The 22,848-nt window shown below is 43.9% G+C and overlaps 1 protein-coding gene and 1 long non-coding RNA gene across 2 annotated transcripts; both read left to right on the top strand.

Annotated features, from left to right (window-relative positions):
• The first annotated feature begins 91 nt into the window (after positions 1 to 91).
• On the top strand, positions 92 to 12,602 carry LOC114458920 (uncharacterized). Its single transcript, XR_003673180.1, has 3 exons — positions 92 to 394; positions 2,104 to 2,268; positions 12,559 to 12,602. It is a non-coding gene; the product is annotated as an uncharacterized LOC114458920 (long non-coding RNA).
• A 118-nt stretch (positions 12,603 to 12,720) lies between these two features.
• LOC114458915 (homeodomain-interacting protein kinase 3-like) lies at positions 12,721 to 14,512 on the top strand. The gene is made up of 8 exons (XM_028441293.1): positions 12,721 to 12,734; positions 12,850 to 13,003; positions 13,125 to 13,306; positions 13,429 to 13,552; positions 13,676 to 13,795; positions 13,883 to 13,975; positions 14,143 to 14,312; positions 14,407 to 14,512. Exons 1-8 carry the CDS (start codon positions 12,721 to 12,723, stop codon positions 14,510 to 14,512), a joined length of 963 nt encoding a protein of 320 aa, XP_028297094.1.
• The last annotated feature ends 8,336 nt before the right edge of the window (positions 14,513 to 22,848 follow it).

The raw sequence follows: 22,848 nt of genomic DNA, 5'->3' as shown, positions 1-22,848 counted from the left end.
TGTGTACACACGCACTAAATCTGACGTAATAACCAGTACGTCATTGCGTTCCAATAATGAGCAAAAAAATGCCCGGATGTACACTATGGCCGTGTTGTAAATGTCTTTTTTTTTACTTTTTGTGTTAATGTCGAAGATGCGACTGTAGACTTAGATAAAGTTATAAAAATATTCACAGATTCAGCTTTTCTGGACCAATAACTCATCAACGGAACATTGCTTTTACAAAACCGAGACCTCGTTGCAATCACAGCAAGGTGGACTGAACGCTACAAGCGGATTTTCCTCAAAACGAGCCGTTCTCCGCTCTTGGTCATTTATATTGGCCTCTACGCGGAGCCGACTGTGGCTGGAATAAGCAGGGACCGTCTGCAAATTACAACACCGGAAAAAGGTACAAAAAATAAAAACCAATAACTTCACAAAGGAAAGTGGTAGTGTCATAAAACTTACAGCACACATAGTTGAACTTTTCTTGATTATACTACAACACTTAGTTTTTAATAAATATTCATGTAATTTTAGTGATTTTTTCATTAAATAAGTACTAAAATATGCAATAACTGTACTATTACATGTTGTAGTGTAATCAAACTCACAGCACACATAGATTAACTCTTCATGATTATAATACAACACTTCGTTTCAACAAATGTGCTTTTATAACATTTTAGTGACTTTTTTTCATTAAATAAGTACTAAAATATGCAATAACTGTCTTATAACATGTAGTAGTTTTTTTTTTTAGTTTATTTTTTTTCTCAGAGCACACATAGTTAATCAAGAAGAGTTCAACTATGTGTGCTGTGAGTTTGATGACACTACAACATGTTACTGAATGAAAAGCTGAACCTGTGAATATATTTCTAACTTTACCTAAGTGGTTCCTCACCCCTCCTGTTCCACTGATTGCTGGGCGGTGACACACACATTTTATATACGGGTCTGGCCGCACTGTGTTAGTGTTCCTCTGCTGTCAGAATACCGCTGCTGCGTCAATGCGGCTGTTTTATTTTTATCAGCAGCCTATGCTCTTTAGACTTTGATTTATTTTGTATTTCTTTTGTGTGCATTGACATTCTGTTGGAGATTTAATACTTTGTTTATTGATTTATTTGCTCCTTCATTTGTGTTCTGATTTCAATTTCAATTATTTCGTAGTTCCTTTGTATTTGAAATTTAAAATATTTGTTTACTGATTAATTGAATTTCATTTCTTTTGTATTTCTTTTGTTTGCGTTGATAATCTGTTGGAAATTTAATTATTTTTCATTTTTGTATTGATTTGAATTTGATTTATTTTGTATTTCTCTTGTATTTGAGATTTAATTGTTAATTGTTGATTGAGTTCAATTTATTTCGTAGTTTGCTTTTGGTTATATTGTATTTTGTTATTTCCATCCATCCATCCATTTTACCGCTTTTATCCGGGGCCAGGTCGCGGAGGCAGCAGTCTCAGCAGAGATGCCCAGACCTCCCGATCCACACACACCTCCTCCAGCTGTTCTGGGGGGACCCCGAGGCGACTCCAGGCCAGCTCAGAGACATAGTCCCTCCAGCGTGTCCTGGGCCTACCACGTGGCCTCTTCCCAATAGGACATGCTTGAAACACCTCCTGAGGGACGCGACCAGGAGGCATCCAAAACAAATGCCCGAGCCACCTCAGCTGGCTCCTTTTAACGTGAAGGAGCTCTACTCCGAGCTCCTCCCGAGTGACTGAGCTTCTCACCTTATCTCGAAGGGTGCGCCCAGCCACTCTGCGAAAGAAACTCATTTCGGCCGCCTGTATCCGCGATCTTGTCCTTTCGGTCATTACCCAAATCTCATGACCATAGGTGAGGGTAGGAACGTAGATCGATCGGTAAATTGAGAGCTTTGCCCCCCAACTCAGCTCCCTCTTCACCACAACAGTCCGATACAGCGACCGCATCACTGCTGACGCCACACCGATTCGTCTATCTCAATCTCACGCTCCATCCTACCCTCACTCGTGAACAAGACCCTGAGATACTTGAACTCCTCCACTTGTTATTTCTATATTGTTTATTGTTTAGTGAGTGTGCTGGGTGGTCATTTTATGGTTCTCCTTTGCCCTGTGGACAGGTGCTGTGGACTCCGGTCGGCGACCCAATCCCTGGTGTGTGTGTGCGCAGTGTCACGAGTGATTGTATGATTTCCTCGTCCCTCCTTGGTTTTGGGCCTCCGAGGTAACCCAGCACTGTCCATTCCCCTCTGCTGGCCTTGTCTAATATTAGGTATCGATAGCAGGTGAGCTGCTTTTAACACTCATTGTAATAAAGATTATTTGTACTTCTGAACACTGTCTCTGGCCCCGTGGTTAATTTTGAACCTGTGTAGCCTTTAGTCCACATGTTACAACTGGTGATAACTTCCTGGAGTGAAATTCCCCAGGTGGCGTTGTTCAGCAACCAGATTGATTATTTTATGATCCTCATCTTGCCACACAAACTTTAACTCATATTCAAAACACAGATGATATAAACTCCCCTGCCAAAAATATATGAAGGTAGATAAAATAAAATAAAATCTCGCAAGAACTGTCACTCAGGCCATTTCAGCTGGACTACAGATGAGAATACACAAAAAAGGACGGTTCAGAAGAAATCAAGAATGTTTTGACCAGAGAGACATGGAAACCCATGTAAATTTGCGATGGTAAAACAGGGGACGGGACCCAGATAAGCAAACTGCTTCTCTCGTCTCCTTTTTCGGCATGTACAAAAAAGAAAAAAAAAAAAAAAATGCAAAAAAAAAAAAAAAAAAAAAAAAATAAGTGAATGTAACCAAGTCGGAAATAAACTGAATAAATAAATAAATAAATAAATAAATAGATATGTTGCAAAATGGGATTTAGGTGAGAAAAATATTTGTGCATTTGTAGCTGCAGAATTGAGAAGTTGTAACCGTAGAATTGTGGTTATAAACAATAACTGGCACAAGAAATAAAGAAAAAAAAAACATACGAATAAATGTTTGGTTACATGTTTGCAACTGTCATTTTATTTTTGTAATATCATTCTACACATTTGGTAATATTTTTTCTGTGACTTCACGTTCAGATCATGCATGTGTGAATATTTTCTTTGGGTTTAAATTGTAAATCTACAGGTTTACATTTTTTCCCATCATTTGTCTCGTGAAAATCATTTCACACGTGGGTGAATTTTTTATTTATTTTTTAACACAAGCTCACATCACATTCAACAAGTTCTCCCATTTTGCAACATATCTACCTTCATAAAAATACACAGCTCCAACATCTGCAATAATATCAATGATTCATGTAAAAAAAATACTTTGAGTCTTTGTGCAGTGACTCAACAGAAATGTGAACCTACCTCAAAATCTATTAGCTAAATGTTGCAATATCAGCTCATTTGTGTTCCCTACAATAATGTACTGATGTTCTAGAACAGTGGCTTTCACACTTGTTTGTACCCCCTTTTTCTTATTTCTGAATCACAGTACCTCCTTTATCCGACTACAACAATTTGCTTAGAAAACTATTTAAAAACATCTATAGAGCATGATGATGGAATGAACGACTGATAACACACATGTTAAAGAATCTCATTTTGTAAACAAGTGGAAATACACATTATTTCGTGCAGTGGTTCCCAACCTTTTTTGGATCGTGACCCCATATTAATATCAAGAATTTATGGCAACCCCAAAGACATTTTGTTTTCTAGAATTAGTTTTTGATCATGTTTGAGCTCAGATATATTTTCACTGCATTTTAGTTGAACTAGATTTATATTTCACAAAGTGAAAGTATAGAAATACAGTTGTTAAAGATTGTGTTGTTTAAATTTAATTAAAAGAAAAACAATAATATATTAAAAATCTTATTGAATTTTTCAGAAATTTCAGGCAACACCAAATAAACTCCAGGTGACCCCAAGGTTGAGAATCAATGATTTAGTGCCTCCTGAATAGATTTATATCTATAGTTTTCATCATATCCAGTCATCTCATGTCTGGGGTGGGACCAAGACAGACACTTTATTTGTTCCACTCTCTTTCTCTCTCAAGTAACCCCTGTAGTGCCATCGCGTACCCTTAGGGGTACACGTAACCTAGGGGGTACACGTAACCTAGGGGGTACACGTAACCTAGGGGGCACCCTCCTAAAAGTGCAGGAATCACAGGATATTTTAAACCTTGGAACAAATTACCTATGGACCTGAAAAACATGTCAGCTTTACGCATATTTAAAAGATCTTTAAAATCATTATTTTACCAACATTAATGTATATATCGTGTTTTCTTAATGTATTTACTGGTGTAACGAACACGTGTCAATCACCATGATGGAAGCTAATGGGGATCCAATGAACAAATAAAGCAATAAACATGCATCACAAAGCTTTAAAATAGACCCTGATTTCTTATTTGTAATCATTGATCAGCTGATCAAAGGTTCAAGTTTCAGTAATGTGTAACTCTACTGTTCCTGTTGATCACAGTGCAGGGCACTATGTCTGTTAAAACTTATACCACAGTGTTTTTCAAATCATAATGTTTCATGGTATCAGAGTATAGGGTATAGTTACTGCAGTACTTTATAAATGACTTTTTTCTTTTTACTGTCATAAGGAGTGAATGTTATAGAAACAATAATTAAATACACATTGTGTCTCTGTGTCAGACTTTCAGACACTCATTCACAGTTGAGATATAAACCAGTAATGTACTGTTGTGGCCACTAGACGGCGGTGTTTCTCCACACATCAGCTGTCCTTCTTTAGGACGCACCACACTGGGTGAACTAAACACACATTCTAATATATTATATTGATAATTCATCACTTATGTTTATTTTGCATTAAAATTTTCAACATACTTGAAATGTTATTTTATTTTTTATTTTTTTTAAGTTTGGATTTAAACATTTTTTTTTTTTTTTTTTTACTTTAAAAAGGTGTGTCTTATTACCAGTATTTGAAGCTATTCTATATTGTATTAGTCCTTACTTTATATGCCTGTGAATCTTGACTTGACTTTAATTGTATTTAAAGCACTTTGAAAACTCATTATTATACCTTTGCTAGGGATGTCGCTTGCGCGGCGAGCCAGGCGGGGCCCCCTCGGGGGCTTTTTGTACGACCGCAATGGCCGGGGTGTGGACGTTATGGCTAGGGGGTGGGGTGAGGGGTACTATGGGGCCTCCCCGGGGGTCGTATTGGGCGGGTGTGCGGGGGCGCGGCGCGTGGTTCCTCGCCCGGTGGATCCGCGTTGGGATTGGCTGGTCTGCTGGCTGGGTGCACCGGGCGCCGTGGGCGCGATTCTGGGGCGGGGGTGCCCCGGGGGCGGATCCTTGGGCTACGTGTCCGGGGAGGTGCTCTCCGGCCATCTGCCCGGGGACCGGCCGCGGCTCGTGGCGGCGCTGCGCAGCCTTGGGCGGGGCGGGGCTGGTGGCCTTGGTCCCGCTGTTGTTCGGGGTGTGCTGGCGTCGGGGGGGTGTCTCGTGCCGGTGCGTGGGTCGTCGGGGATTGCCTCCGTGGGGGGGGGGGGGCGCTATTGGCGCCGTTGGTGTGGGGGGGCGGTTCCGGGCTGGGGGTGCTTCGGTACTCTGGCTTGCCGGTCCGTGGCTGGCGGGATGGCCCTGCTTGGCGGTGGATGGCGTCCTCTCTCGTCGGGGGGGCCGGGGCCGCCTCCCGGTGGAGAGTGTTGTATCGTGGCGCCGGGTGGGCCTGTGCTGGCCCTGGTGCGGGCATGGGCCTCCCCCCTGCTCGGCCGCTCCCCTTGGTGGCGGGGTGGCGTTGCTCCGGGCCGGCGGGCGGCGGGGGTCGCCCCCTGGGGCGCCGGGGGATGTTGTTGGTGCCTGGCTGTGCCCGGGGGTGGGGGGTGTCGCCGTGCTCCGCGGGGCCGGCGCGGTCTGGGGGGGTGCCGTGGGGGGGGGTCTCCGGCTGTGCTGTTCCGGGGCCCGCAGTGCCACTTGCCCGTCTGCGCCATCTACCCTCTCGCGTGGCACGCCACGCGGACGGGCCCGGCTCACACTGGACAGGCCTCCTACATGTTCACTTCACCCCACTCCCAGCTGGTCTGGCTCACTCAGAAAATGCACCACACACCAATACCCAACCCTTGGGGGGCTGGATGGTGGCCTGGGGGTGGAGGGGGCCGCCACCTGTGTTACTATGTAGTGGCATGGGGGCGGCCCTCCCACCTCTAGTTGCCCTACTAATCCCTCCAATTTTAATCGCATCTCAACATGTCACCCCCCGGAGGGTGTATCATCATTTACACCCTCCGGCCTATTACACCACATACACATAAATCCACAGAGGCTGGAGGGGGAGCACCGCTCCCCTCCATCCCCCTTCTTTTAATTACACCCCATACATTCACCAAACACACACATTCACACAGGGGATCGGGAAGTGCCTCTCCATTGGGGAATGGAGAGGCACCATAACAGGGTGGTGGGTTGGTACACATATTTGGGCCTCTCCGGTGGGGGCCTGGCCCCTCTGTTGGTGGCTGGGCCACTGCATAGAGTAAAAGCACATCAAGATGGTGCGGTCGGGCGTGGCGGTGGGTCTCGGGGGGGCTTTGCCGGGGTCTCTCCTTGCGGGGTCTTTCCGGGCTGTGTCGGCCGGGTGGGGCGCGGGGGTGCCTCTCCCCCTTGGGTGTGGCTTGGTGCTTGCTTTGTCTCCTGGTGGCCTTGGGGGCGGGCCCCGCGGTGTGCGGGCCCGGGGCGGCCTGCCTCGCCGGTTTGGGGGGTGGGTGTGCTGGGGGGGTGCTGGTGTCCTCACCGGGGTTGGGGCAGGGTTGTTTGGCGCCTCGGGATGATGCTGTTTACTGGGGGGGCGGCGTTAGCTGTTCCGATGGTTGAGGTTGCTTTCGGCCGCCTGGTGGGTATGTCCTGCCATCTGCGGACTGGTGGGTGGGTCCGGGGCATCTTTGGCTGGGGGCTGCTGTCCCGCGCTGGATGTGTGCCATTGGGGTGCCTCCGTCCCCGCGGTGGGGGTCGCCGGTTGCTCGCGGGCCGGCGGGGGGCGCTGCCCTGTGGCTTGCGCTGTCCGGGGGGCGGCGGGCCCTGGGCTGCTGGCCTTGTGCCGTTTGGGGCTGTGCGGTCCTGCTGGGCTGTGGCCGGGACCTGGGCTGGGGTGGGGGGCGCGTCCCGGGGGGCTTGGCCCGGGGGCTTGCCCTTGGGGGGTCCTGGTCCCTGGGGGTGCTCCTGGGGCCCGGGGTGCTTGGCCGGCTGGCCGGGCCGGTCCTGGCGGGGGTCTTCTGGGGCGGGTGGCGCGTGCCGCGCCCTTGCATACCTTCTGGTGCGGCCCCTGCTTGGGCAGTCCCCCGTGAGGCAGAGTGTCGGGGTTAAATTAGGGGCCACATCCCGGCGGGGCGGTCTGGCTTGGCCTCTGGAGGGGGCCCTGGCTTTAAAGAACTGAAGCTCGTGGCGCGGGCGGCATCAGCATCTGGGGCGCCCGGGGGGGCTAGGTTGGGGTGCCTGGGGACCGGCGGGGGGACTCCCAGCGGCCCCCTGGTACCTTATGCGGCTTGGGGTGTGGTCGTTCGCCCTGGGCGGGCTGCTCCTGGTGCTGCATCCATTCCGGGTCCTCCTGGCCTGGGGTCGGGTCCTTGCTGGCTCTGGGCTCACCGGCGGGGGCCCGCCGGCTGCCCGTTCGGCGTGGCTCTGGTCGTCTGCTGGGCGTGGGCTTTGGCTCCTCCGCTGGGGTCTCGGGCGGGGGGCTCTCTGGGCCCTCCCCTCGGGGGGCTGGGCGCGGGGGTGTGGGTGGTGGTGGGGGGGTGGGGGGCTGGGGGGCCTGGGGGTTGGGGGTTGGAGTCGGTGGCGTGGTGCGCTGGGTCCTTGGCTCCTTGGGGGCTTTTCGGGTGTGTATGGGGGGGGCAATGGCAGCCTCTCGGCTTGGGACCTTGGGGGCGTTCGGGGGGCTGCTTGGCCGTGGGGTGGTCGCCGGGGGCCCCTAGATCTCTCGCTCTTTCTGCTGGCCCGACTGCTTCTTCGGGCCCGGGGGCGGCTTATGGGTTTTGCAGTAGCGGCTCTTGGAATCACATTTGTCATGGACGCACTGGCCTCGGGCTGTGGGATAACACTCATACTGGGCTCAACCATAGACACGTTGTTCCCAAATACCTGTTTTATGTAACTTCCACTCACTTCCTCCTCTGCTCACAGCCACCATCATTATTCCTAAGCCGCACACTGGTCACCAGACTGGCTTGATAACACAACAATAAGCACAATATACACAACCACAATTTCACATCACATCACTTGAAATTTATTGATTATTCCCCACCCATTCGTTTTCCTATCTTGTATCCCTCCTCCCTGTTAACCCCCCCCCCCACCCCCCTCACCCTGGTGTAACACTGCCCTCTCTCTTTTACATCCTCCCTTTAATAAAGTATTTACCCTTCCCTAGGGAGGGCTGGTGATGGTCACAATTATGCAATGAAATAAATTCATTTATTTAATTGCAATAATAAAATATGCATTGCTGTTGAAAGATTGCACTTCTTGTAGTGTTAACCTTCAACAGCATGTGCAAACAAGGTAAAAAAAAAAAAAAAAAAAAAAAAAAAAAAAAAAAAAAAAAAGAAAACTCATTATTATATAAATATCATTAGTCAGTATAAGAAAGAACAGCAACAATTTTACCAAGAACAGCAATGATATATAATATTAGGGGTTGGGGCTGCTTGGGGCTTCCTCGGATGTGTGTGTGGGGGGGTGGTGGCAGCCTCTCTTGGGGGCATCTGGGGGGTTGCTCAGCTGCGGGGGGGGGGTTGCCTGGGGCTCCCTGGCCCCCGCTCTTTCTGCTGGCCTGGCTGCATCTGCGGGCCCAGGGCAGTTCCTGGGTTTGCAGTAGCGATTTTTTTTTTTGCACATATACTGGTAAACGATGCACTGGCACGCCTTGGGATGTGGGATAAAACTCATACTGGGCTTAACCTTAGACACGTTAATCCCAAATACCTGCTTTAGGTACTACCATTCACTCATTCCCCCTGTTCACAGCCACCACCATTATAGCTAAGCTTCACACTTGTCACCATACTGGCTGGATTACACAACATAATAAGCACAATTTATTCTACAACCTCACATCTCACCCTCACTGCAAAACAGTCAATTCTTCCCCACCATTTCTATTTCCTGCCTTTCGTCTCTCCTCCCTGCTCCCTTTCCCCTCCCCCTCCACTTAGGTGTAACACTGCTCTCCCTTTTTATATCCTCCCTATAATAAAAGACTTCTTACCCTTCCTTAGGGAGGGCTGGTGATGGTCACAATTAAGCAATAAAATAAATCAATGTATTTTATTGCAATAACAAAATATGCATTGCTGTCTCATAATGATTGCACTTCCTGTGGTGTTGACCTTTGACAGCATGTGCAGAGAAGTAAAAAAAAATAAATAAATAATAATAATAATAATATTAGGGGTGTGTATTGCATGGCATCTGGCGATATGATTCTTACCCCGATACATAGGTTACGATACGATACGATTTATCCCGATATTAAAGTACGTATGAGGCGATTACTGTGATTTCTTTTTATATATGACTTAAAAAACAACTAATCTGTAAATGTGTACACCTTTATGAGAACATTATGTATGAAATATACTTTATTGGCATATTTTACACTCAAAACATTGGCTTTAACATGCCATGAGCCAACAACTTCAAATAAAAAATAACATATAATCTGCCTGTGGCAGAATAATGTGATATAGCAGGAAGAGCTCCTGAAAAATGAGACTATTTATTACTACTTAATACTAATTTACTGTAAAAAGTAACATGGCTCATACTGAGTGTACCAACAGAAAGTTAGGATGTTCTACACATGCAGTTAATGCAGAGACAGGACTTCACATATGAAGTGGATTTGCAGGCCTGCTGGTTTTTTTTCTTTTCTTTTTTTTTTTTTTTTTAAAGGATTTTTTTGGCTCCAGTGGCCTCCACATGACAGCTGCCCGACAGGAAGGGGGCCAGAGAGAGCAGGGAATGACACGCAGGAAAGGGTCCCAGGCCGGGAAACGAACCCGGACCCGCTGCAGGCGAGGAACCACAGCCCCAGCACATGGGGCGGGCGCCCAACCCACTGAGCCACACACCACTTTCTTTTCTTTTTTAACCCAAACTTTAGAAGTGACAGAACAAGATGTGATTTCCATGTTTGTGTGGGTCTTAGTGTTGAAATACTAAATGCATTGATGAGTGTGACAGACTAAATATATTATATCTCTAAAGTGAGGCATCTATTATCAAAATCAGATCTGGAACTGTTCATACACACATTTATATCATCTCGTATTGACTATTGTAATTCTGTTTTTACTTGTTTTAATAAGTCGACCCTAAACAGACTCCAGATTGTTCAGAACGCTGCTGCCAGACTTTCAACTGGTGCTTCTAGAACATCCCACATCACCCCCATTCTTGCTACTCTGCACTGGCTTCCAGTTAAGTTTCACATAAAATATAAAATATTAGTTCTCACGTTCCGAGCAGTACATGATCAGGCCCCTAAATATATCTCAGACTTGTTGTGCCCCTACTCATCGGTCTTCAGGTCAGGGTCTCCTAAAGACCCCAAAAACTACATTTAAAACCAGAGGAGACCTGGTGTTCCAGGCTGTAGCTCCCAGACTCTGGAATAACCTGCACCAGTCTCTCTGGGAGCTCAACTGTGTGGTCACTTTTAAAAAACTGCTGAAGACTACATTTTACAGAAAAGCTTTTATTTACTGGATTAGAATTTTTATTTATCCTTTAATGTTGCTGTTCTTATGATATTTATGCACTCTTGTTTTATTATTCTATTGTGTTGCACTTGTACTTTTACCACAACTCTGTACAGCACTTTGTGATTTTATCTGCAAAAAGCACTTTATAAATAAAACTTACTTACTTACTATTATAGAACTGGGATAACCTATATGACAATCAATGAAACTATTTATTATCAGAAATTAAGCAACTGCAAAAAACTAAGCTGACAGGAGGGAAAAGTACTGAATAATAACAGCATCAATAGAAATGTAATATAGAAAGTATCCCAAAAAGTACTTGAAATTGAACGGTTACCGTGGCAGCAAGATGAAAGAGACTCAAACAAAACTAAATCTTCAGTTGCTTCTCTCACTGTCAGTGTTACGCTGGGCTTGTAATCGGAGGGTTGCCGGTTCAAGCCTCACCGGGGCCGTCACTGTGGGATGTTGAGCAAGTCCCTTAACCCCGAACTGCTCCCCAGGCGCCGCAAAATGGCTGCCGACTGCTCCTCAGGGATGGGTTAAGTGCAGAAGACAAATTCCAATAATGTACTAACATTACATGGCCAATTAAAGGCGAAAGCCCGATTTGATCTTAATCTTTAATCTTAAAAGTGGTGAAGTAGCAAAAACTCTCTCTGAGCATCTTTGCATCAAAAAGTAAAACAATCAATTTTTGTGAAATTTGAAAGGTTAAATTGTAAAAACCTGAGAGAGGAATGGCTGCTGCAGGTAAGACACAATTTACAGACAAAATATGAGGATTAATTTTAATCTGCTCAGTAAGATGAAAGAAAAATGTAGTCATTGAAGGAATTACTGGCTTTTCTTTAGGAAAAAAAAAAGATTATTATAATTAATACATTTTTTTTCCAAAAAAGTACAGATTATACTTAAAATAATTCTTGAAAAATAAGTTTCATATCTTATGTAGATGATACTGTTTGAAGTGTGAAAAAACTCTGTCTAAGTATCTTTGTATCAGAAGTAAAACAAGCTATTTTTGTGAAGTTTGAAAGCTTCAATTGTAAAAACCTGAGTGAGGAATGGCTGCTGCAGGTAAAACAGACTTTACAGACATAATATGAGAATGAATTTGAATCGGCTAAGATGAAAGAACACTGTAGTCATTGAAGGATTCACTAGATTTTCTTTAAAAAAAACAAAAACAGAAATACAGATTGTCATTATTAGAGAATACGTTTACTCTGGTTTTAATATATTAAAAATACTTTTCCTTGAAAAATAGGCTCAATATTTGATGTAAATGATACTGTTTGGAACACTTTGTGGGAGCTTTCAGAATCAAAAATGTGTGTGCATATCTTTTTACTGTAAAAAGTGCTGTGTACCAACAGAAAATTAGGATGTGCTACACATGCAGTCAATACAGGGACAGGACTTCACATGTACAGTGGATTTTCAGATACTGTTGGATTCTCAATCATCTTGCAGTTAGACAACCTTTCACTTTCAAATAATGTCAATAATCTGTTTCCTATATTGTACATGCATGTATTCAGTGTGGACAAATGAACTTAAAGTACTTAATACTGTACCTAACTATTTTTGAAGTATCTGTACTTTACTATTATTCTTGAGGGATATTTTTTCATTACGTTTCTATTGATGCTCTTGTTACTCAGTACTTTTTCCTCTTGGCCTTTTTTTCTAACCCAAACTTTAGAAGTGACAGGACAGAACAATATTTCCTTCTTTGTGTGAGCATTAGTGTTAAATTACTGAATACTAACCTTGTGCCCTGTCATTTCACTTTGACAGCACATCCTCTAATGGTAGGGCATGCCCTCCACAGCCCCTCCACTCGAAACACAATCCTAGAGTTTATCGGAGAAGGTAGCTTTGGGAAAGTTGCCAAGTGTCGTGCTCACAACAGCAGCAAATTGGTGGCAGTAAAAATCCTAAAGAAGGAGTATTTTCAAGATGTGGAGGACGAAGTAAGTGTTTGGTGCCTTCAACAGAACTTAAACTATGAATTTTTGGGGTAAAGTGATATGAAGGTGATCTAACTGTCCTTTTTTCCCTCCAGCTGTCAGTGTTGAAGACCATCAGCTCTCTGAATGCTGACCACTTCAATCTGGTCACATTCTATGAGCAGTTTGAATACCTGGGCTATAAGTGCCTCGTCTTTGAGCTGTTGGACGTGGATTTGCTCCACCTGGTTCATTCACTGAACGTCAACCACATCCGTCCTATTGCAAAGCAGGTATGAATCTTTTTGTTTCTTGCTGATTGATTAGGAAAGCCTTGAGTTCAAACCTGAGCTTAAACAGCTCCATAAGAGGAACTCCATTCTCATCCTGTCTTTTCTCATTGTGTCCCTGCAGCTGATGATGGCATTACAGGGACTCAAAGCTGTAAGAGTAATGCACACTGACATCAAGCCAGACAACATTATGATGGTCAGCATTGATGAAAGTCCATTCAGCGTAAAGCTCATTGATTTTGGAATGGCTTCTCCCATCTCTGCCGCCATGCCCGGGCTCAGACATCAGCCCATCGGCTACAGGTATGAGGGTGTCACCCTGAATGACTTATGGGTTTTTGGAACAAACCTGTGTTATTATAGTGTTGGTACTTAATGCTAAAATATAGAGTTCTGAAGTATATTTCATTCATTTTGCTTCACAGGGCCCCAGAGGTTTGTCTTGGCCTTCCTTACTCGGGGGCCATTGACATGTGGGGAGTGGGCTGCACGCTGGCATTCCTCTTCCTAAATGACAACCTCTTTCCTGTCCACTGTGAATACCTCATGGTAGGTCGTCTTTTCTATACATCATCCCTCCATTCATTTAATTACCCATGTGCTCTTTTTTACAGGTATAGAAAGTGTTGAAGAACTGCCCCTAATGTGTATAATTGTGTGTTTTTTGTGCAGATGCAGAGCATGGTGGAGATGCTGGGAATGCCATCAAAGTACCAGCTCCACTTTGGCTTATACAGCAAGAGGTTCTTTTGTCATGAGGTGGATGAATTGGGCACAAGATGGAGGCTGCTGGTAAAACATAGTTTTTATTGTTGTTGAACCTTGACTGTTGCCCTAAACTTATCTTAAACCCCTTATATTGTCATTGTGTTTCCTCAGACACCAGAAGAGTACACCTCTAGGAACAGAAGACAAGCTGAGGAGTGGCCCGAATATCGTCCACATTTGTCATCATTAGATGACCTGCTCTATGTAAGTGTTCTCTATGACATTTGAGTTCAAATACTTAGAGATCTCTTCTTTAAAATCTAACCTACTTCAGACATGTTTATAAGCTGAATTTACTCACCATTATCGTTAACATGAGTAAGAGAGGTATAAACTAGTGTATTGACCAAACTCTATTTAATTTAATCCAGATGTCTGAACTAGGGGACAATGAGACGGTAGAAGACAGGAAGGCCTTCATCGAGTTCCTGAAAGAACTGTTGAATCTGGATGGGGAAGAGAGAATCTCTCCCATTGATGCTCTTCAGCATCCCTACATTACAGGGTCATACCTGAGCCAGGAGCCAGACAACAGAGAACAGTGAGTAACTGCACTGTGAAAGCGATCACGCACATGAAGGTCATTTTGTTGTTCTTTTGAATTTTGTACTAATCTTCTTTTATTTTTCCTCTAGTCAAACCGAGGCACAGGTCATTGAAGAACATTCACCTGAAGATTGGGATGCCGAGTACCCTCTCTTCAACGAACACAACAAATGTGGACTCATTGTGGCATATTAGCCCAAAGATTGAAATACCAAGTACCCTCTCTCATGCAATTGGTAAATGTAGACATTCTGAGTAGTATTTTCTTGTTCTTCTTTGTATTTCTTTGTAAATTTGTTTATTTCAATGTATTTTTTAAGTAACTGTATTGAATGAATAATCTTAGTATATTTTTTTTATTTCATTGTATTTGTAAATAATCCTATTGCATGAATTTTTTAGCCACATTTTTACAATAAATATTTATGACTTACCTGCTTTGTTAATGTTTTCATAGTTTTGACCCCTTTCTCAAACATTTTCATTTTAGTTCTTCGGGGAAGTCCCTGACATTGTAGTGTGCTAAAAGTTCTGCAGAGCTGCTAAATCTCCTGGAACAAAATGAAAAGGGGCTTTGTTTTTATAAGTCACTAAGGGTTATGGCATATTGCCCAATACAATGTCGGCCTCAAAACTAATTCCGAACTCCAACTTGGTAGCATGATCTCAACTTCCTCCTATGGTTACCAGGAGTCCATGTGGCCTTTGTCCTGTCTATTCACCTCATGCAATTCTTCAAATATTAATAATTTATGAACAGTCATAATAATTTTGACTCTGTCCATAATCAGTTTCCTATGGAAGAGCTCAGTACAGTACAAAAATAATGAAAAGGGTCAGCCATGGGTGTAGCTAACAAAACTGCACATCAAAATGAAAAAGGGCCTCTGCTCTCTAAAAGGTGACAGGGATTGCTCTCCTCTATCACCCACTGAATATATCAAAATGATGAAGACAATTAGGACCTGAATTATAATTAGGGCATTGTTCGCCACAAACAATCAAAGTAGTACTTGGATCAATTATTCACTGTACAGGTGCAGCAGATCTCTCAATCAATCAATTTCAATCTTTTATTTGTATAGCGCCAAATCATAACCAATGGTATCTCAAGACACTACAGTAGAGCAGTCTTAAGGACGGACTCTTCATTTTATGGATACACACATATGCATATATACGTATATACACATGCATATGTATCCCACACCCAACATGAATTCATCATGGCGGCAAGGAAAACCTTCTGTTAAGCAGCAGGAACCTTGTGTGGATCCCATTCCTATGATGAACAGCCATCCACGTTATGCTGTGTTGGGTGTGTGCAGAGGAAAGGGTGAAGACAGAGTTGTTGAGACTCTGTAACTCCACACTAAGGATCCCACGGACCTGCAAGACAAAAGCCAGGAGGAGCAAACACACAATGGAAGAAGCAGACATAGAGGGAGTGTTAGAGAGAGGAATGGGACCCTCTCCGGTCCCTCTCTAACCTAAATGACCTCTCTCTTAAAGGGGACATTTCATGGTTTTAAATCCTTCCTTTTTACATATAAATCACACAGTTGTGGTCTATATAAAGCGGAACTGCAATGCTTGGGTCTGAATTCCTCATTATTATAGCTCCACAGGCACCTTTTCTACCCCTTTTCTGATGTGCTTCTAAGAGCAACTCCATATCCCGCTCCCTCTTCAAGTGACACTCGGTTCAACTCCACCCTGCTCGGCCATTTTTGTAGTTTGATAGAAGAGATACGGCTATGTAGCGGCGCATAAACTTTTTATTCAAAGGTTATTAACAAAATGTCAACAACAGAAGACTTGTTCCAGCCAGAGTTGGACCCGGCGGAGCGAGATGAAAATGAAGATGATGAACCTGCAGAACCCTAACAAGTGAGCTAACACAAGCACCGAGCTAACACAAGCACCGAGCTAACGCTAGCGCCAAGCTAACGTCACGAAATGCATTTTAATAGTCTTTTCAAAGACCAAAACGTCAAAATGAAATGACTAATGAAAACTTTAGACTTAAATTAAATCACGTAGGCCATATCATCAAGGATCTAAAACGAGCACACAGCGCTAACATCTGAAGTCTGAAGACGGTGCAACTGCTAAGCAACTGCTAATGCTAACAAAACAATGACAGGGACGTCTTATCATCACACTTTTTAGCGTTATTTACAGCTTACCGGAGTGCTCTGTTCATCGTCTCCAAAGATAGAAGGAATTGAACCCTCAATCAGACAAAGTCTTTTTTCAAATCCTTCTTTATACTGGTGGAGGTTGCAGAAGCAGTCATCCTTGAAGTGCTTCGCGCACACAAAAATGACCTTACCCACAGATGTGGGCACATTTTCGTGAAAAATAAAACTCAACCAGGCACTTTGAAAAGGTTCTGATGCTGGGAGACGGTGTAATGAAGCGTGTGGGTTACTACATCCAGCAACTGAACATTTTGACTTGTCCTCTCGTAACTTCGGCATCCTTGAGCTTGGACTACAAAATAAAAGCGAGAAATAAAAATGGCGGATTGCTCGAAGTGGTGGACCTGGAGTTGATGTACTAATTTGGCAGTTCCGCTGCAAATACTGTGATGTAATAGTTAAAAAAACGTAATAGAGAATAGAAAAATCGAAACAGATTGAAAAATATGAGCAAAACAGAATATAAAGATATCTACGGAGCACCTGAAGAGACTAATTTGATTTTTTCTGTACTTCTAAACACTCTAAATATACAACAAAATGCATTTAAGGGATAAAAAAGTGGATTTAGCATGATATGTCCCCTTTAACGCCCTCTCCAACCTCTCTTCAACCGAGCATGCCAGAACCCCCCGGCAGTCTATGCCTATTGCATCTTAACTATGAGCTATGAGCTGGTTCCTAACTAAAAGCTTTACCAAAGAGGAATGTTTTGAGCCTAACCTTAAAGGTAGAGTGTCTGCCCCCCGAACCGTGGTTGGTAGGTGGTTCAAGAGAAGTTCCTGAGGTCCTATATGTGTGAAACAGTTTAGGTTAGGCTTATTTACATTTAATGGTACAGCAGGCCCAGGTGAAGGCAGGGAGTGGCTAATTTTATCTCTCATCTTATGAGTTTTATTGTTAAAAAATGTCATAAAGTCCTCACAGCTGAGGGCTAGAGGAATCATGGGCTCAATTGAGCTCTGACTTTGTGTTAACCTGGCTACAATGCTGAAAAGGTACCTCGGATTATTTTTATTTTCTTCAATTAGTGAGGAGTAGTATGTAGATTGAGTATGTTGTAAGGCTGTCATGTATTTACTATGGCTTTCTTGCCAGAGTATTCGTGACTCCTCTGTTTTATTGGAGCGCCACATTCTCTCTAATTTACGGGTTGTTTGAGTGTGCGAGTTTCAGAGCTAAACAATCCGTGTATCATTCGTTCATTCGTTTTTCATTATGTAACAAAAACATGAAAAACAAAAAAAAACACTCATTATTTGATATTTGTTTACAAAACCAAAATGAAAAAACAAAAAACGCCTTGTTTTTCAAATCCAAGCTCTTTTACTTCGGTACAGAAAACGAAAAATGGAAAACAAACATCTTTATTAATTTTCTCCATTACCGATTTGCCAAAGTACGTGACCCGGAAGTGTCATCTGACGCTAATGGCTATGCTAACGGCAGTTCGGCATGACAAGATCGCTGCTTCCAGCTGTGCATCCAAAACGTGTCCTTTTTGCTTTAGCAGGTGTTGAACACAGAACCTCCTCACGGACATTTAGGAGGATTTTGAGACTCCTAAGTGTTGCAGAGATAAAGATATCACAGAATGTGTAACGCTTCACTTCCGGGTCACGTACTTTGGCAAATTGGTGATGGAAAAAACAAATAAAGTTGTTCGTTTTCAGTTTACCATTTTCTGTACCGAAGCAAAAGAGCTTGAATTTGAAAAACAAGGCGTTTTCCATTTTTTTCATTTTGGTTTTGGAAACAAATATCAAATAATGAGTGTTTTTTTGTTTTTCATGTTTTTGTTACATAATGAAAAACGAATGAACGAATGATACACGGATTCTAAACCACGGAGCTTTCCTCTGACGTTTAATAGTTTTTTCCGTCAATGGGGCAATTGAGTCCAAGGTGGATTTTAGTAGACTAGCAGAGCTATCGACAAGCAGATCCAGTTGAGAGGGGCTATAATTAATATCATAGTTATTTATTGGATGGTGCACTGAGTTTAAGGCAGCAGGAATGGCCTCTTTAAATTTAGCCACAGCACTATTGGACAGATTTCTACTCGTAACTATTTTATTGCACAGTGCGAGATCCTTTTGGACAGAGATCGACAAACTACGGCCCGCGTGCCACATCCGGCCTGTTGGTCTTTTTATTCCGGCCCGCCGAAGCCAAAATAAACAATTAAAACACAAACAGAATCGTCGACTCCATCATGTATTTCCTCAACACCCGTGGGAACCATTCTCCTATTCTCCGCTTACGCCCACCCTTTTCCAGCCTCCCAGCCATTCAACACGCAGAACACTTGTAAACAAAGACGAACATTGGCAGATAAAGCTGCACGTAACAATGATGCCTTAACGTGCATGGGAAACCACAACACTGTTACACATTGAATAAACTTAATGTGGAACATTACTCATTAACATATGACCCAGTCCGTTACAATATCATAATTATGAAAGCATTTATTTGACTTTGTCCTGTAATGCCTGGCGTCCTACTAGGTATGGACAGAAAATGTAAAATGAGGAAGAAAGATTGAAGGCATTGCTACCTGCTACAACTAATAAAAGAAATGCAGAAAAAAAAATAAAAAAATAAAAAAAAAATAAATAAAAAAAAAAAATAAAAGAAATGCAGTAAAGAAACCTGATGTCAGAGTAAATTCCTGTCAAACATCTTCTGAGTGGGTCTCTCGTCCTATCAAGTACAGGACAGTTAAGAGAGTACTTGACAATAAAAAACCGCTTGTGGATTTACCGAAGAAGGGAAACAGGCTCCAAGGAGATCCAGTCGGACTCCAGTTCCAGTCCGACTCCAGATCCAGTCCGACTCCAGATCCAGTCCAACTCCGGTTCCAGCCTGACTCCTGCCCAGTTCCAGCCTGACTCCAGTTCCAGTCCGACTGAGCTCCAGTTCAAACTCCAGTGGCAGGCAAACAGTCAAGCTTCAGGCACATCCTAATCTCAGACAAGATGGCAGAACCAGTGTCTGTGCAGCAATTGAAGGCCCTCAGAACAGTGGCCAAGAGACAGTTGACAAAGATTGTAAATCGTGTCGGAAGGACATATACCGAGATGACTGTGGAAGAGCTTGAAGAAAGTTTCTTTAAACTGACAACTGAGGGTGCAAAGATAAAGGACATAAACAATGACATAGAGGCCGAGCTGCTTGCTGAAGTAGGAGAAGCTGAACAACTTAGTCCTGAGCAAAGAACTGACTTGGCCAGGACAGAAGAGGAGTGTCAAACCAAGCTAAAGGAGACCAAAAGCCTACTGCAAGGGAGATTGTGGGCGGACTTTGAAGAAGCAGAGGTGACACTGGCACTGGAAGCTGCCGAGAAAAGAAACCAAAGGTTTACAAGCATCCAACCAGCCACGACCAAAGAGACCTATGATTTTATGGTAGACCATCTGGAGCAGCTTTTAAAGACGGCAAAGGCAACCTTCCAGAAATGGTATCGCTGGACTCCCCGTCCTGAAGCTAGGTACATCACCCAACTGCTAAGAGTTCTTGAGCAGTCCCTCCCAGAGTTGGTGTCCAGGAAAGCTGATTACATTCAGGCTAAAAGGGAAGAGGAAGGAAGAATGTCTATGTTTGGTCAGACTGCTTCATTCACACCAGCCATTAGACTGAAGCCAACATCCCTTCCAAAGTTTACAGGGAACCATCAGGATCAAAAGAGGTCAAGAAGTTCCAGTTGCTCGACAGTTTGGAAGACAAAATAGTCAGAGACCTGCGGCTCTCGTCCTACAACTCAGCAGATGACATTGTTTGGGTGCTAACTAACCGCTTTGGAAATCGCACGGCCATTGCTGTTGAAATAGTGGAAGAGCTACAAAGGTTACCACCCATTAGGAGTCAACAGCCAAGAAGAATTATAGATTTGATTCAAGCAGTTGAGAAAGCCCTGAGTGATCTGCAGGACCTTGGTGATACTGGAGCCATAAAAAATCCCTTGACAACCAAATCTATAGAAAGTAAGCTTCCTGATGGACTCAAAAAAGAATGGTTGCTGTATGCTGCTGAGAAGGGAAATGAATGTACTCAAGAGAATCGTTTCGACAACCTGTTGTTCTTCCTAAAAAGCCAAGAAAGTATTTACAAACAGATGGATCAGCTAAAAGATGATGAAACCAGTCGGAGAGAGACAAGGTTGGAACCTAGACAAGCCAGGACCAGAGCTACAGGGTCCAGTAGCAGTGACACCTTGTCAATATGCAGACTCTGTGAGGACCCAAAGCATTCCAAGAAGCTGTACCATTGCAAAAAGTTTCGATTCATGAAACCTGCTGAGAGGGAAGAAGCAGTAAAGAGGGCCGGTGCATGCAAAAAATGTCTAGAAGTCCACGAAAGAAGCTATACTTGTTAACCTGCCTTCCTATGCCAGAGGCCAGAGTGTGAAAATTGGTCAAATCATCACTACTACCTCTGCACAAAAGCTGAAAAAACTCCCAGAACGAGCAATGGTAGCACACCAAGGGGAAGCAGGTGCACAGAGGCTCAAGAGGTTTTCCTGGCAAAATTGTCACCTGATCTCGCTCAGCAATGCAAGAACGCTTTCTGCAACACAGTGTCTAGGACCCTAAACTCTAAGAATCAGTCAGATCTACTGGAAGACCAAGGTGTCCAAGAAATACCTGTCATCGTGATGATCTTGGAGGTGACGGCAAATGCAGGTCAGAAGATTGGGACATTGATCGACCTAGCATCAGACACAAATTATATCACCCACGCGGCAGCAGAGAGGCTTAATTTACGGTGCGAGGATGTCACACTGATAGTGCACGGAGTTGGAGGCATGAAGACCTCAGTGAAAACAAAAAGGTGTCTCTTGAAAATTAGGGTTCACTCCATTCAAGGAACCATAATTTCCCACCAACTGCTATGCTACGGTCTTGACAGTATTGCTGGAATCCAGCGACATGTCTCAACAAGACAACTGGCACGTTTCTTCCCAGATGTCCATCCTGATGAACTGAGAAGGCCAAAAAGGATAGATCTCATCAGTCACAAGGAAGGCAGACTGGTCCCACAAAAGATTCAACCCATTGGTGACCTGGTGCTGTGGGATGGCCCATTGGGGAAGACAGTTGGTGGTGCTCATCCTGGGCTCTTTGAGCAATCCATTGTTCAGGCCCACACCTCAAAGACTCACTTTGCTCATTCAATGAGGTCTGCTGCTGTCAGATATGAAGAACTGATAGATAGCCACTGTCCACCAGAGAAGTCCTGCTTCACTTCAAGTCATGACTTCTTGAGATGGTGGAGATGGGAGAGTATCGGGGCAGCATGTGAGCCCAAGTGTGGTGGTTGCCGCTGTGGGAACTGCCAGCCAGGCGGTAAAGACATGACCCTTGCAGAGGAAAGAGAGCTGGAAGTGGTGAAGAATGGACTTTCATACATCCCCTGTGATGAGCACAGCAGAGATCCACACTGGCACAGCAGCTATCCGTGGTTGGCAGACCCAGCAATGCTCCTGAACAACAGGAAAGGTGTCGAAGCCACATTTTTTAGAAACGGAGAAGCAACTCTCAATGGATCCAGAGTGGAAAGCTGCCTACACCGGCCAAGTTCATGAGATGACTGCCCGTCAAGCCGCAGTGAAGCTGACAAGAGAAGAAATGCTTGCATGGTCTGGCCCTGTGTGGTACATTAGCCATCTCATTGCACCCAACCCGCACTCTGTCACCACCCCAGTTAGACTTGTTTGGAACAGTAGCCAGTGATTTAAAGGCCTAAGTTTAAATGACCTCTTGATGAAGGGGCCAGACGTCTTAAAGGGGACATATCATGCTAAATCCACTTTTTTAGCCCTTAAATGCATTTTGATGTATACTTAGATTGTTTAGAAGCACAGAAAAGTTCAAATTAATCTCTTCAGGTGCTCCGTTGATATCTTTATATTCTGTTTTGGTCATATTTTTCAATCTGTGTCGATTTTTCGATTCTCTATTACGTTTTTTGAACAATAACGTCAGCGGAACTGCCAAATTAGGACATCGACTCCAGGCCCAACTCTTCGAGCAATCCGCCATTTTTATTTCTCGCTTTTATTTTGTAGTCCAAGCTCCAGGATGCAGAAGGTACGAGAGGAGAAATCAAAATGTTTGGTTGTTGGATGTAGTAACCCACACGCTTCATTACGTCTCCCAGCATCAGAACCTTTTCAAAGTGCCTGGTTGAGTTTTATTTTTCACGGAAATGTACCCACATCTGTGGGTAAGATCATTTTTGTGTGTGCGAAGCACTTCAAGGATGACTGCTTCTGCAACCAGAATAAAGAAGGATTTGCCGAAAGACTTCGTCTGATTGAGGGTT

This window comes from Gouania willdenowi, unplaced genomic scaffold (genome assembly GCF_900634775.1).
Source record: "Gouania willdenowi unplaced genomic scaffold, fGouWil2.1 scaffold_212_arrow_ctg1, whole genome shotgun sequence".
Classification (NCBI taxonomy): Eukaryota; Metazoa; Chordata; class Actinopteri; order Blenniiformes; family Gobiesocidae; genus Gouania; species Gouania willdenowi.
This window is presented reverse-complemented; position numbering and strand designations above follow the sequence as displayed.